The sequence below is a fragment of the Leucoraja erinacea genome, chromosome 12, assembly GCF_028641065.1.
Source record: "Leucoraja erinacea ecotype New England chromosome 12, Leri_hhj_1, whole genome shotgun sequence".
Classification (NCBI taxonomy): Eukaryota; Metazoa; Chordata; class Chondrichthyes; order Rajiformes; family Rajidae; genus Leucoraja; species Leucoraja erinaceus.
Genome location: NC_073388.1, coordinates 8777645 through 8794118, shown reverse-complemented (window position 1 = coordinate 8794118; position 16474 = coordinate 8777645). Strand labels below are relative to the sequence as shown.

General features: G+C 42.9%; 1 protein-coding gene across 4 annotated transcripts in view; it reads right to left on the bottom strand.

Annotated features, from left to right (window-relative positions):
• Positions 1–3738: 3738 nt before the first annotated feature.
• The window catches only part of LOC129702043 (E3 ubiquitin-protein ligase XIAP-like), a 40675-nt gene continuing 27939 nt past the window's right edge, over positions 3739–16474 (bottom strand). For 2 of the 4 annotated variants that reach the window (XM_055643557.1, XM_055643556.1), the window contains exons 5-7: positions 13268–13313; positions 12388–12591; positions 3739–5591 (exon numbers count right to left, since the gene is read on the bottom strand). In XM_055643557.1, the coding sequence (XP_055499532.1) occupies positions 5401–5591; positions 12388–12591; positions 13268–13313 (441 nt within the window). In that variant the 3' untranslated portion in view covers positions 3739–5400. The remainder of the gene's footprint in view (positions 5592–12387; positions 12592–13267; positions 13314–16474) is intronic. The other 2 variants (XM_055643560.1, XM_055643558.1) reach the window with 2 other exon arrangements.

Here is a 16474-nt window from a genome sequence, read left to right as displayed (position 1 = left end):
GCAGGGGGGCTGAGGAAGGGGAGGGAGACAGCAAGGAGGAACAGCACCTCATATTTCGTTTGGGGACGTCGCCTATTTCCTTCCCCATAGGGGGCATCACCCATCGAGTTTCTCCCAATTTTTTTTAGTCCTTGCTGTCTCCTCATCTGTTCTTTCCTCAGCCCCCCTGCTGTCTCCTGCAAAGGACTCCATCCCCCAGCCTTCTGGCTACTAGCCTCCTTTTCCCTTTTTCTTGCACCTCCCACCCACCCCCGCCCCCGATCAGTCTGAAGAAGGGTTTCGGCCCGAAACGTTGCCTATTTCCTTCGCTCCATAGATGCTGCTGCACCCGCTGAGTTTCTCCAGCTTTTTTGTGTAACCCTCCTTCTTCAGACTGGTTGTAGCAGGGGAGGGGAAAGATGGAAAGAGGTGGAGGCAGAACAAAGAATGACAAGTGATAGATGGAGCCACAAAGAATTGTTGATGCTGTGTTACGAAAAAGACAGTGCTGGAGAAACACAACGGGTCAAGCAGCATCTCTGGAGAACGTGGATAGGTGGCGTTTTGGATCGGGACCCTTTCTTAAGCCTGATTATAGTTGGAGGAGTGGAGGAAGCTGGAAGAGTTCTGGGGGCGGGACAAAGTCTGGCAAGTGATAAGAAGGAACTGCAGACGCTGGTCTAAACCAAAGGTAAGACACAAAATGCTGGAGTAACTCAGCGGGTCAGACAACATCTCTGGAGAAAAGGTATAGGTGACGTATCAGATTGGGGCCCTTCTTCAGACAGAGTCGGGAGACAACCTGCAAAAGGGTCTCAAACCAAAACATTACCTATTCTTTTTCTCCAGATATGCTGCCTCACCCACCGAGTCATTCCACCATTTTATGTCTATCTTCTGGAAAGTGATGGGTGGATACAGGCGGGGGCAGGGGGTTATGGCAGAGCGGTGGAGTAACTGATAAAGGAGACCAAAGTGTGTCACACTAGGTGAGAGGAGGGGGGCGAAATGAAAAGCCAGAGGGAGCTTTCTCCAATACCTTGCTGAATAGTAATGCTCTACCTAACCAGTTGCAAGATATTCATTTAGCTCTTTCTGTGGGGTGCTGCAAACTTTGATGCAATTGACAAAAATGTACTTGCAAAAACTTGAAGGTAGACAAAAAGTGCTTGAGAAACTCAGTGGGTGCAGCAGCATCTATGGAGCGAAGGAAATAGGCAACGTTTCGGACCGAAACCCTTCTTCAGACTGATCAAAACCTTGATATCTTAAGAATAAAAAAATTGCCAACACAAACAATGGACAATAGGCCATTCGGCCCCTCGAGCCAGCACCTCCATTCATTGTGATCATGGCTGATCATTTCAATTCCTCTCAACCGAGTGAATGGAATAGTTACCCGCGTCCAGGTGACAGTGCGTCACATCTCTACACATGGGATCCGTGCAAAGGCAACTCTGCAGCGAAGAGAAACATTTCAGCAACAGGATTTAAATTTTGCACAGTTGTCTTCAGTGTCACTTAAAGAACTTGTCCCAATTTAAGAAAATGTAAATCCAAACAAAATTTGTACGCTGAATACGGAACAGGTGCACAAAAGAACATTCTCGTGCTGAACAAACTATGCTCACGTATCTGATGTCACCAGCAACAGGTTCAGTCAAGACACTGGGAACTGCAGATGCCGGCAATGGGGGCGGCCGAGAACCTAACATTTGGTACGTGAATGGGAAGTGGGGAGTTAAAATTGTGAGTAACCAGGAAATCCAGCAGACCTTTCTGGGCTGGGTACAAGTGTTCAGCTTGTTGAACATTTTAACTCTCCTTCCCATTCCCACATTGACATTTCTGTCCTGTCCTCCTCCACTGCCAGTGAGGCCACACACAAATTGAAGGAACAACATCTCATATTTCGCTTGGACAGCTTAAATCCCAGCGGTATGAATGTTGATTCCTCAAACGTCATGTAACTCCTGCATTTCGTTCTCCCCCTCCCTCGCCATTCTACTAGTTCCACTGTTCGTATCCTTGTCGCCTTGTCGTTAGCATATCTTCCCCAGCCTACAATGGGCCATTACAGATTCCACCCTTCATGAGGTGTGTAGGAAAGAACCGCTGGTTTAAACCGAAGATAGACGCAAAAACAGTAAGTCGGCGGGACAGGCAGCATCGCTAGAGAGAAGGAATAGGTGACGTTTCGGGGGTGGTGATCCTTCTTCAGATTAGGGTGGTATGTGATTTTGTAAATAGCTGGTTCTAAGCTTCCCCCCCCAGTCTAGTTTCCGTCAATAAAATACTGAGTCAAGCCCTTGCGCATCTAAACTTTATTTTGGAAAAACAGAATAACAGTTCCCCGCTACTATACCTAACCACCGCGGGTTCGATCCTTGCATCTGCCTGGCCAAGCCCTCCTGGCCTGGTGCAAGCAGACACTCCAAAAGGTCATGCAGTCCCAAGCGTTCTTCCAGAAGATCGACACAGGTCCTCGTGGGAACTACCTTTTATAGGTCCCCGAACCTTGAGGGGCCTAACCATATGGGGGTGCTCTCTATACTGTCCAATAACACATATCAAGTAACACAGTACATGATAGACATTTCCCTAACCCAATAATATAGTAACCAATACATTGTATTCAAATGGAGCTTCTGGAAGGAAGCAAACATAGCAACATTTGCCCAGATATTCAAGAAACCCAGACAAGGCTCAACACTTAACCCAATCAACATCTAGCAAAGTAAAGCTTTACAACAATATTTACGTCTGGTTTGCATTCACCCAATCCGTTTCATGCAATTTACACCTAATTGTAAGAATCTTACTGGATTGGGTCATGATCATCAGGACAATATTGTACACTCCCGATGAGATGATGCAGATAATCAAGATTCGCGCCGAGATTGAAAGCATCAGCATCACCGAGGACGCTTTGCTTCACTTGGGGGAAATCGGTACTGGACCAATCTGTAGATGTCCCATTCTTTCCCTGCAACTCTTATCTAGGCTCTAGACAAACTGGCACCATTCTGCAGATTACCCCATTACTGCAGAAGGCACATTTAAATTGACCAAATGGCCTAGCAGCCCAGAAGCCATTACTCAATTTTAGTGTCCTGACATCTCCAATTTGGCCAGAATTAACAATTTCAGACTGAAGGGTCTGTACCCGAAACGTCGCCCATTCTTGCTCTCCAGAGATGCTGCCTGTCCCGCTGTGTTACCATTCATGAGGTCATCTGCTGCCGGCCTGATTTGTTCTGGCCTTCTCTACCTTTCAGTCCGAAGAAGAATTCCAACCCGAAACATCACCGATTACTTTTCTCCAGAGATGCTGTCAGACCCACTGAGTTTCTCCAGCATTTTGTGTCTATCTTCAGTATAGAAACATAGAAAATAGGTGCAGGAGTAGGCCAGTTGGCCCTTCTAGTCAGCACCGCCATTCAATATGATCATCCTAAATCAGTACCCCTTTCCTGCTTTCTCCTCGTATCCCTTGATTCAAATTAGCCACAAGAGCTATATCTAACTCACTCTTGAAAACATCCAGTGAACTGGCCTCCACTGCCTGCTGTGGAAGCGAATTCCACTGAACCAGTACCTGCAGTTCCTTCCGACACGGTTCGTTCTGCGTTTGGTCTCGCCGATGTAAAGGAGGCCTCAATTCGAGAGCGCTGACAGTTCCACAACAGGTGGCTGAGCATTATACACCAAATATTTTTTTGGTTCCACTCCAATTGATTTGGCAAAAAAGATCACAGACATTCATATCACCATAATTCAGTCATCAACTTTTATTATAAAATTTTCAATTATAATTTAAAAATATTTACCAAGTGTCAAATCAGAACAACTCCAAAAAATAGTACAGGTTAACACAATTCTTAAAAAATAAGTAATTAATATATTTTACTCATTTGGTCCATCACTAGTGCTTTCCCGAAAAACTAATCAAACCCAGTTTGTACATGATCTAGAACCTATTTCATCTGCAGACTGATCCCGGTCAAAAGTTAATCAGCATTGATTTCTACATTCACTCCTTCCCCATCCACTTTAAAAAGGGACATTCAACTTCGAGATCCCATTTTGCAGATGGTAACTGAATAAAGTCTTTAGCATTTAAAAAAGTATTTCATGACATATCCTCAAAGCTATGGCCCACTTTTGCAAAGCAGCAATGTCATTCTGATGATTGACACAAAAAGCTGGAGTAACTCAGCGGGTCAGGCAACATCACTGGAGAAAAGGAATAGGTCACGTTTCAGGTCGAGACCCATCTTCAGACTCAGAAGGAATCTGAGGAAGAGTCTCGACCCAAAATATCACCTCTTTCTTTTCTCCAGAGATGCTGCCTGACCCACTGAGTTTCTCCAGCTTTTTGTGTCTATCTTCAATTTAAAGCAGCAGTTCCTTCCTGTACATTGTCAGGTTTGCCAGAGTGTTACCATCCCCAATGGCCTTGGACAGATGACAGCTGTAATGATTTGCTCAGAACAGTTGCTGTTGTACAATCCAAGATTGAACATCAGATACAACTCTCGTAACACCACCCAATGTTACCACAGTTGGCCCGTCTGCTGTTTCTCCATTGTTGCATTTAAATTCAACCCCTTTATACTTAATGTTTAAGAAGGAACTGTAGATGCTGGAAAATCTGTCTATCTTTGTCTACCTTTATACTTAAAGTACTTTGAGCTCTGCTTTACTAAACAACAGTTCATTCTCAGCGCTAATCCTGAACAAAGATTTCACTATATTGTTATTAACCGGGGACGGAGCTGAGAATTCCTGTTTTTTTTTCACCCTCCGTTTGTTTAATAGCATCTTCTTTAACTAAATGAAAGCATTTTGAAATATGGATCAGAATATGCACAGTTGTGGATCGAACGTCACAAAGTCACCACATGGCAATTGCACCACCACCTCTTTGTTACAAGCAGAGTTGCTGCATGACTACAGGCAACATGACCAGAACTGAATATTTTGTGAGGTTCTATAAAGTAACTCTTTAGTTCAATGCAGTTCTTCACCCCGAGTGTCCAAATGTTGTCAATTTCCATTATATTAAAATTACATGCGTTGAATATTCCAAACTTCCAAGATCTCAAAAGTCCTTTCAAAATATTCCACTTCTTAAATGACACCACTGCAAAAATCCTCTAACTCATATTTCATTAAAATATCAAAGCATCTGATCAGTCATGGTCTTTTCAAACCAAAGTCAAATTTCACTTTAAGTTGTACATATTGCTTAGATAGACAAGTATTATTGTTACGATTAATTTGAATACCATTAAATCTATAATATAATGATTTGAATCCATCACTGCATAAAATATGTTAAATAGGGAATGTCAAAGTCATTTTCTTTTAAATCTAAACATTTTCAGAACTTGCTTATTCAAGTTGCTCCTGTATTTATTAAGCCATGTATATTCTAACTCGCTCCAGAATTTTGGAACAACAAATTGGGCAAGTCTTTACAGAGGAACATTCTTTGCACGTGGCTATATGGCCACAAGGCAGAAAGACAATGCAAACATCTCGATCCCAGCAAATTTTACAGGCCTTCTCTTCCTTCAGTTTTTTCAGTTGTTCTTCAACATTTGTCGCTATGAAAACAGACAGAAAAAAAACATCAAAAACTGAAGACACACATCCTGAAGATACTCTTGCTACTTCTGATAGAGCATCTTTGATTTGAAATGTTAACAGTTTCACTTGCCATGGATGTGGCCTGACCTGCTGAATGTTTCCAGCATTTACTGCTTGTATTTTAGACAAAGTCGTGTTAACATATGGGTTTCAAGTGGAGAAGAGAGTGGGTAAATTCATTTAAAAAAAATCCTTGATACAGTGATCTCTAAATTAGTGCCAGCATGACAAGCAAAATGAAAATGGAAATAGGAAGGCAAGGCAGATTAAACGTGAGACAAGAGATGTGTCAGGATGGAGGAAGTTGGTCTTTTCACCCTTGTGAGTTTGAGTAGTTTATTGTCATGTGTACCGAGGTACAGTGAAGAGCTTGTGTTGCGTGCTAGCCAGCCAGTGGAAAGACAATACATGATTACAATCAAGCCATCCACAGTGTACAGATACATGCTGCTGTTGGAGCAGAGATTTAAAAGAGTGGAACAATTATAATGCGTGATTACAGATTCACCACTGTGACCAGCACACACACACACACACACACACACACACACACACATTTGCCTGGCGTGGGCGCCATCTTGGATGCATGGAATTTAGAGTGGGGATGAGTTTAAGATGGACATGTTTTGGGACTGAGAACTTGTGGGGAAGTGACGATGGTTGAGGCGCACTTTAAGTTGGCTGACTGCTGGGTAATAGAATGTAGTGGGGAAAAAAAAGTACATTTAGCAATACGAATCCCAGTTGTGGAGACACTGGTATCGCTGTCTCGTTGTAGGACATTGATCATTCTTTTTTATTCTGGATTTTAATTCATGTATTGTGTTTTTTTAGTATATAACTTAGTGATATACTAGTGATATAAAATACTATTTTATGATGTTTTTATATGCAATGTATTTTTATGTCATATTGCCCCTTGTCTGGAACTTGAGTCTGAAATAAAGTTTATTATTATTATTAATAATAATATAAAATAATTCAAGAATAATAAGTAAATCATTTGTGAGTGGGAATAGAATAACGACTAACATCATGACAGAAGGTTCAAGAGATTCAAGATTCATGAGAGTTTATTGTCATGTGTCCCAGATAGGACAATGAAATTCTTATTCTGTTGTGCTGAACAGAATATAGTAGGCATGAATACAGGACAGATCAGTGTGAGAATGAAGACGTGTGAACATCAAAAGAGTGGTGGGGAAGGTTGGCAATAAATGTAAGCATAAATCACATGGGATTAGTTTAGTTTATTGTCATGGGTACCGAAGTACAGTGAAAAGCTCTGCAATAAAGTGATAGCAAATGGCAATACAAGGCAGAACTGTGTTCTTGGTCATCCCGGATGGAAGAGCGTTCTCCTCTACAATGTGAAAGTCAGAGTTGCACTTCAATTTGAAATGAGTTACCAAAGAGTGAAGATTATAGAGCAGATTCACAGGGAAATGACAGAGGTCGTGACATGGTCGTCACTCAAATGTTGTGTGGTAACCAATTATCTGTTAGTTGCAACACAATACAATATAATACGGTTTATTTGTCATATTGCACATAAGTTGAAATTAATATGTCAGCAGCGGTACAATTATAAAGAACACACACAAAAACACAATAAAAATTTAACATAAACATCCACCACAGCATTCATCACTGTGGTGGAAGGCACACAATTTGGCCAGTCCTCCTCCATTTCCCCCCCGTGGTCGGGACCTCAACCCTCCGCAGCCGTTGCTGCGGGCGTCCAGATGGTAAGGACAAGGTACGAGTCCTGGTAAGTTCAGAGTCGGCTCTTCCCCACCGGAGACCACGGCTTTAAGTTGCACTTTATCAGTTTATTTATTCATGTGTGTATATATTTATATTATGGTATATGGACACACTTGTCTGTTTTGTAGTAAATGCCTACTATGTTCTGTGTGCTGAAGCAAAGCAAGAATTTCTTTGTCCTATCAGGGACACATGACAATAAACTCACTTGAACTTGAACATTGGGGAGGGGAAGGAAATTGTTAAGAGGAGCACGTGAAGAAGAGGAGCTCAGAGATGGAATGAGAGGGGGAGGTTAGATCTCCGGGATGACTGTGAAAAGAGAAAAGGAAAACTGAAAAAGGATGTGGAGTAGTGCCAATATTTAAAAATAAAGGGAGACAAGTGATTCGGAGAAACAAAGCTGAGCTCAAATAATTTAATAGAATCCATTTGGATAGCGCTAAAAAAATAGCAAGGGCAAGGACAGGGAGAAAAAAAAGTTGATAAACTGCACTGGTTGGAAATCTGAATTTAAATGAAAATGCTGGAAATACTCAACAAGCAAGGCATCACTTGGAAAGTGGATAAGAGAAACGCTGACAATATTAATGGCCTACAGAACCACGACCAGGCCCAACGTTCATGCGCAACATGTACCAATGCAGGAATTAGAGGTGCATGTAAGAAGCAGAGTAGGGTCATCTTGAGAAGCATCCATCTATGCAGGTTGGGCCATTACATTGATGGGGGGGGGGGGGGGGGGGAGAAAGAGATGGTCTCAATGAACAAGAAATACTTTGATTGCTTGGATTAAGGAAACAATAGGTGAGCAAGCTGTTTGGGATGCTGTGGGCAAATTGATAATTAAGGGGCATTAAGGCAACACAGATTGAATCATGAATAATTTCATGTCAAAAAATCAATAAAGGAGTTAAATACAAAAAGTCGTGGCCTTAACTGTTAATAAAACAAACTGAAAAGCCATGGTAGTATGACTGCTAGATTGTCCCAGCCATTTTATGATATAGGTCTGCTACCGATTTTCCAGCATCTGATGATCCAGCACCTTTAATCCGGACAAAACTATGAGAGCACAGATGGAATCCCCCTGGAAATCCCCCCGAAAATGTGGCACTCAGGCCAGGTGACACATCCAATCTTGACCTCATCGGGACTTCCGTGGCCAACCAGCTAGTCGAATTTGTCCCCGTGACCAGGCCTCTGGAACTCCGGCCCAGCCGGAGCCGGCAGATCCGTTCCCGTAGCTAACATCGAGGGCTGATATCGCGGCACATTGGCACCCGAGGTAGATCCTTCAGGCAGTGACCTCTGATGGTCCGGCAGAACGGATAATCCAGAAAGGGTCAGGAAACAAGCAGGCCGGATGTCAGTGGTCGACCTGTATCTTGAACATTTTAAGGCATTTAGGGATCTGCGTATTGTTGCATGATGAAATCCCCCCTGGAAATCCCCACAAAACTGTGGTGCCCGGGCCAGGTGAGTGGCAAATTGGCCTAGATGGCCTGAACAACCACATCCTGCCTCCATTGATCTTGCATCACAGGAAATCAAATACAAAGAAACCAACCCTACACATGCCAGGTGAATAATTCCACTGCGAACAAGAACGAACATCATGAGCCAAGTGAAGAGGTGAACAATAGAACAGGCACTGAGAAGTAAACAAAATGGCATAGGATATGAAGGACACATTGATATTTTGAAGGACACTGGATTATTGGATTCTTGTCAAATGAATTTAGAGAAACTATGTTCATGGTCTGAAAGAGGAGACGCAGATATCTTCGAAAACATCCCCTGACTCCCCTGATCGGATAGATGCGCAGTCTGAAGCAGGGTCTCAACCCAAAACGTCACCCTTTCCTTCCCTCAAGAGATGCTGCTGGTCCTGCTGAGTTACTCCAGCATTTCATGTCCGTCTCATGATTTCATAGATGTGGCTCATCAGTTGCAGGACTAAAATAGAAGTCAAATTGTTCTCTTTTAGTCAAGGAAGAGGTCAAGGAGAGATTTGATCGATGTGTCCAAGGTCATTGTGTTTAGCGAGAGTCAGAGGAAGCTGTCACCATCAGCAAGTACTTCCTGGGCAAGATGGACGGACATGAAGTGTGGAGAACAGATCCACGGGAGATTGGGAAATTCTCCAAACGGATAGGTGCATGTCTGTCAGGCTGGTGGAAACACAGTCAGAGAGTCGTAGACTGATACAACGTGGAAACAGGCCCTTCACCCCAACATGGCCACACTGACCAACATGTCCCAGCTACACCAGTCCCACCTGCCTGCGTTTGGCCCATATCCCTCCAAACCTGTCCAATCCATGAACCCATCTAACTGCTTCTCAAAAAACATTGGGATAGTCCCTGCCTCAACTACCTCCTCTGGCAGCTTGTTCCATACACCCCCCACCCTTAGTGTGAAAAGGTTATCACCTAGATTCCAATTAAATCTATTCTCCTTCACCTTAAAACTATGCCCTCTGGTCTTCGATTCACTTACTCTGGCCAAGAGACTCTGCGCATCTACACGATCTATTCATCATTTAGAATATTGTTCTGTTCTGTTCTGTTCTGGGCACCATGTTATAGGAAAATATTGTCAAGCTTGAAAGGTTTCAGAGAAGATTTATGAGAATGTTGCCAGGACTAGAGGGTGTGAGTTATAGGGAGAGGTTGAGTAGGCTGGGTCTCTAGTCCATGGGGCACAGGAGGATGAGAGGTGATCTTATAGAGGTGAACAAAATCACAAGAGGAATTGATCGGATAGATGCGCAGTCTCTTGCCCAGAGAACATATGTTCTAGGTGAAGGGGAAAAGATTGAATAGGAATTGGAAGGGCAACCTTTTCACACAGTGGGTGCTGGGTGTATGGAACAAGCTGCCGGAGGAGGTAGTTGAGGCTGGGACTATCCCCTCCTTTAAGAAACAGTGAAGACATGTACATGGATAGGACAGGTTGGGAGGGATATGGACCAAGCAGGCAGGTGGGACTAGTGTAGCTGGGACATTGTTGGCCGGTGTGGGCGAGTTGGGCCGAAGTGCCTGTTTCTACAATGTATCACTCTATGACTCTCCTGATTTTATACACCTCTAGAAGATTCAGATTCAGATTCAGATTCAATTTTAATTGTCATTGTCAGTGTACAGTACAGAGACAACGAAATGCATTCAAAAAATATGGAACGCTTCACGAATTTGCGTGTCATCCTTGCGCAAGATCACCTCATCCTCCTGCGTTCCAAGGAATAGAGTCCCAGCCTTCTCAACCTCTCCCTTCACCTCAGACCCTCAAGTCCTGGCTACATCCTCGTAAATCTTTTCTGTACCCTTTCCGGCTTGACAACATCTTTCCTATAACACGAGAGATTTTCCTCGTAACGGGGCTGAAGTACTTGAGAGCAATGTGAAAAGAACCAGAGAATGGGATGATTAGATTGTTCTACAATTGAGGTCAATAGTCATTGAACTAAATTGTTCATCAATAAGTTAAATGGCCTGAGCACTAACCGTACCATGAAGCAAATAAACCCAGTTTAACTAATCAAGGCACTTTCAATCAGAATGCCAAGTGAAAGGTTAAAGTACCTCCTAATTCAAAAAGGGGAATCAAATTTAATTCTAATATAGAAAGACATGCACCAAGCACGTATTAGTATTTAATACTATGAATAATATCAGACCAGGACATTTATAGGAACAAATTTCAATGTTAAAAATGCATATTTTTATCAGCAAGTGTGAAGTTCTTGCACTTAATTGAAAAAATAAGCTACAAATTCTTTAGTGCAAAAGAAGGGTCAGCTGCTGGGGAATGCTGCTTATTCAAAGCATTAATCAAATTTCACAACAGCTCGTCTGTTGTTATGCATATATCTTTGCTCAGTTAGATATTACACGATAACAGGTAAATAATATCCGTGTTTCAAACTGAAAGCAGAGTCCAGTTATATTTGGTTTTAGATTTTGGAGCACGGAAACAGGCCGTGAGTTACACGTGAGACTCAGTCACACGTGACAATAAACGCGCCGACCAGCGATCCCCACACACTAACACAAACCTACCTACATGTGCTGGGGACAATTTACATTTATACCAAGCCAATTAACCCTCAAACCTGTACGTCTTTGGAGTGTGGGAGGAAACCGGAGATCAATGGAGAAAACCCACGCAGGGCACGGGGAGAACGTACAACCTCCATACAGACAGCACCCGTAGTCAGGATCGAACCCGGGTCTCTGGCGCGGTGAAGCAGCAACTCTATTGCTGCTTCACCGTGCCACCGTTGACTTAATGAAATTTTGCAACAATTTTGCTAAGTCCAAGATAACACAATAAAAGAGCGCACCTAATCCTCACGTGCCATAAAATCCACAGGCCAAATCCGTGAATAAATCACATGTAAATCACATGAAGAGGGATGGATGCCAGGGCTCAGAAGCCTGCACTCTTGACCTTATAATTGGTGCAGTGCCATTGAAGTCACATTCTTCATTAAAAATCTAGGAAGAGATTTTTTTTTAAACTCTGGTACTTGGAATAATGCCACCTTCCCTCAAGACGTGCTATATTTGAACACATGCATGACATCAGTATCGCATGCGTGGAAGTTTTGTATTAAGATTACAGATTTACTCTGGATATTGAGATTGCTCGTCAAAGGTAAAATAGGTTTCATTTGAAGCTGAAAGATCTCATCAATTTGCAGTTGAATTTGGAGATGTTCCAAAGCAGGATGACATTTCCCAATGCACCAGATCATTCCTAGTCCCTCTGCTAAAGGTCCAGCACTGGGAGAACGGAGCGTGTGATGGAGAAGGAGAAAGGAATGAGCAAATTAAATGTGATCAAGAAAGCCTGGGGTACCTAAACATTGCTTGGACTAACGTATGTAGAAATGGGCCATTTCATGTTGGTTTAAAGTGCTGTCCATTGATTAATTCCACTCGAGGAGGTTTGATGTGGGATGACCAAGCGGTGTATTACCTTCTTTCTGCCCATAGTGTTCCTGATCTTGTGGTTTTACCTCGGGAGCCAGAAGATCTCCAACCAGGGAATCCACAGACTTGTACGTATCACGCGCCACTTCAATTTTCTTTTTCACCAGTTGCATTATCAGCATCTTGTCAAATCCCATCTCAAGAGCACCCAAAACGGCGGGACTCTGCATCAATGAGCTTTCTGAAAAAGCTAATGCAAAGAGAACAAAGATCTATTACATTGATCTATTGCTCCAAGAATAAAGAATATTGAATGGGCTAAATAGTGCACGCTGAGGGATGCAAAGGAATCTTTATTTCATTAATATTCTAACGGATAATCATACCAAAAATTAATGGTTCAACATATTGTCGATGTCAATGTCATAATATTGCATCTCAAAATATGCTATGCATTAGGGTGGCACTGTAGCGCAGTGATAGATTTGCTGCCTTACATCGCTAGAGACCTGGGTTCATAGAAACATAGACAATAGGTGCAGGAGTAGGCCATTCAGCCCCTCGAGCCAGCACCGCCATTTAATATGATCATGGCTGATCATCCAAAATCAGTACCCGTTCCTGCCCCCCCCCCCCCCCCCCCCCCCATGTCCCTTGACTCCGTAGTTCGATCCCGACTACGCGTCCTTGTCTGTACGTTCTCCCCGTGACCCATGTGGGTTTTCTCTGGGATCTCTGGATTCCTCCCACACTCCAAAGAGGTACAGGTTTGTAGGTTAATTGGCCCGGTATAAACGTAAATTTTCCCAAGTATGTGTTGCATCGTGTTAGTGCAGTGATCGCTGGTCGGCACGGACTCAGTGGGCCGAAGGGCCTGTTTCCGCGCTGTATCTCTAACCTAAACCAAACTAAACAAAAATACCAACCGGATTCGGAATGAGGAGAAAGACCATCTTGTGGCAGAGCTCGATTCTGAAACAAAAACAGTTACATTTAAGTTATGGTCAGTAGCAAACTAAGTTTGAACTTCACACACACTCAAACATCAGAACAAGCAGAGTAGCAACAAGCATAATGCTCCTCACAGCAACAAAAACCCTTTACAGACAGGTCTCTTGCCAACATAATTCCTCAACACTTAAATGAGGAGTCAAACTGAAAGTTAATTACATGAAGACAGGAGGTAATTAGTACCCGAGTTAGGTCGAGCTAGCATTAGCCAGTATATTAAAAGGCATATTTTGTGATATTGATTTGTCATAATTTCTGCTAGATATGCAACTCAGTTATATCCCCACTGATGGTTGAATAATATCTTGAAAATATCATTCTGAAGAAGGGCCTCGACCCGAAACAACACTCATTTCTTCTCTCCAGAGATGTTGCCTGCCCTGCCGAGTTACTCCAGCATTTTGCATCTTTCTTTGAAAAATTACAAACTGCATACTGCTTCAGTGAGGCATTAACATTACTGGTCTGACCAAAGTTAAACCATTCCAGGGGGAAAAAACAGGGATGAACAGAATATATTACTCTATGTAGATTATTTTGAAAGATAACACCATCATATTGATTAAAAAAAAGCATGACATTGTTCAAGTACTAGCTAAAGACAACAAAATAAAAAAAATCACGACTATTGAAACTGGTGACCATATTTTTAATCGTTTGACACAGATCCTTCTTACTAAGTTAAGTTTTTAAAGATATTTATGGTTGTTGGGAGAAGGAAGCGACCATTTAAAATGTTATAACTCTGCTTCTCAAAGATCATGCTCTGCATTACATATCCAATAGTTTTCAGTATAAATCTGTACTGTCAAGGATGCAAGGGAGAGAACAAAGTTGAAAGTATCGACCTGCACGGATAGTTTTGATTCAATTAGGGCAGTCATGGTGGCGCAGCAGTAGAGTTGCTGCCTTACAGCAAATGCAGCGCCGAGACCCGGGTTCCATCCCGACCACGGGTGCTGTCTGTACGGAGTTTGCACGTTCTCCCCGTGACCTGCATGGGTTTCCTCCGAGATCATCGGTTTCCATCCACATTCCAAAGACGTAGAGGTTTGTAGGTTGATTGGCTTGGTAAAAAAATTATTAATTGTCCTTAGTGTTGTCCTAGGATAGTGTTGCTATGCGGGGATCGCTGGTCGGCACAGACCCGGTGGGCAGAAGGGCCTGTTTCCGAGCTTTACCTCTAAACTAAAATTACCTCAGTTGACTATTGTTGAATATTTGAAACCATGGATTAAGAAAAAAATTTGTTTCTGGCTCTGGAAATGAACCCAACAGTTAAACAATTCAACTGGTAGATGAGATTACTTGTGGTATTCCCCAAAGAATTTAACGCTAAAAACTTTCAACACGGTCTAAATTAATCATGTGGACAATGAGAACGTTAATTAGATTTGAAGTTGACCTTTGTGCAGGCAGATGTGGAGAGGTTTCACATGTGAGCAAGGAATCAATCACACAATGGAAAATAAGTAATTTGATTTAGATAAATGTACAACCAGCTGATTACATGCATCGGCTGCAAAGAACAAGACTGAATAAGAATGAGAACAAGATGTTGCACACGCATGATTGAAGAATGATTAGTTTATTTTATTTTATTGCCGCTTGATAGAGTGGATGTGGAGAGGATGTTTCCACTAGTGGGAGAGTCCGGGACCAGAGGTCACAGCCTCAGAATTAAAGGACCTTCCTTTAGGAAAGAAATTAAGTGGAATTTCTTCAGTCAGAGGGTGGTGAATCTGTGGAATTCTTTGCCACAGAAGGTTGTGGAGGCCAATTGATGTTTTTTAAGGCATAGTTAGATTCTCGATTAGTGTGGGTGTCATGGGGAGAAGGCAGGGGAATGAGGTAAAGAAGGGAAGATTAATCAGCCATGACTGAATGGCAAAGTAGACTTGATGTGAAGAACGGCCTAATTCTGCTCCTGTCGCCTATGACCTGAAGACTCTTGGATCTCAAGATGGGGGATGATGCGGTGGTCTTGGGAAAGATCCTGAAGTTTTCACTAACTGCTTAACTGAAGAATTGTATCTGCTGGATAGGACAGGTTTGGAGGGATATGGACCAAACACGGGCAGGTGGGACGAGTGTAGCCGGGACATGTTGGCAGGTGTGGGCAAGTTGGGTCGAAAGGCCTGTGTTTTCATCACTCAATGACTCTATGTTCAAAGTCAATAGTCCTGGTCGATTTTACTCAAAGCAACATAAACCTCGGTGACCCGATAAGAACGCAAAGTACGAAGGGTGAAGGTGTCATTACTAATTATTTGAACAAGTTGACGATATCTGGGAGCCAATTTTAAACCCTGCAAGTGTTGGAATACCATAGATGTTAGTTCCCCTCTAAGGGTTTCAATTTTCTGGAATACATTACTGCCTGCTGCGGTAGCTACCAACTCAAATACAGCCACATTTGTTGTGAGTTTAGGCAAACATTATGAATAAAAGAACATTGCTCTTTTAGATAATATTTGCACCGTTTTGTCCATCAAAAGAATTGGTGTTGACTGATCAAACATGGAGAGCTCTTGCCTCAAAGAGATTATAAAGTTCTGTATCTAGCGTAATCATTGTGATCCAGGCATCACTGTGTGATTTGAAGCTGAAAGGAAAAGCTGAAGAAGGGTCTCAGCCCAAAATGTCCATTCCTTCTCTCCAGAGATGCTGCCTGTCCCGCTGAGTTACTCCACCTTTTGTCTATCTTAGGAATAGCTGCTGTTTTGCTTTCCACTGGTTTCATTTATTCTTCAGCAAGATCACACTGACTTCAGAAATGGCATTCTTCTTCTTCTGTCCTATGTCTATTAGACCTCGTTCACCATTTCGGTGGTCACTGTTTGGGGCAACTGGTGATTATGTGCTCCACTGTCTGTGTTGGGTCCCCACACTCGCAGAAGGCGCTGTCCACGAGGCCCCACCTCCTCATCGCTGCTCCATAGCGTCCGATGCCTGTCCTCAAGCGGTTGAGGGTTGTCTACTGCTTTCGGGGCAGGTCCTGGCCAGGGACGTCCATGGGGTCATTGATGTAATGGTGTAGCCTAGATGGTTCCGCTGTTCCATTGGTCTATCCATCTCGTCTTGACCCAGGCGGCGTTAGAAGCGTCAGCCAGTGTTGAGGA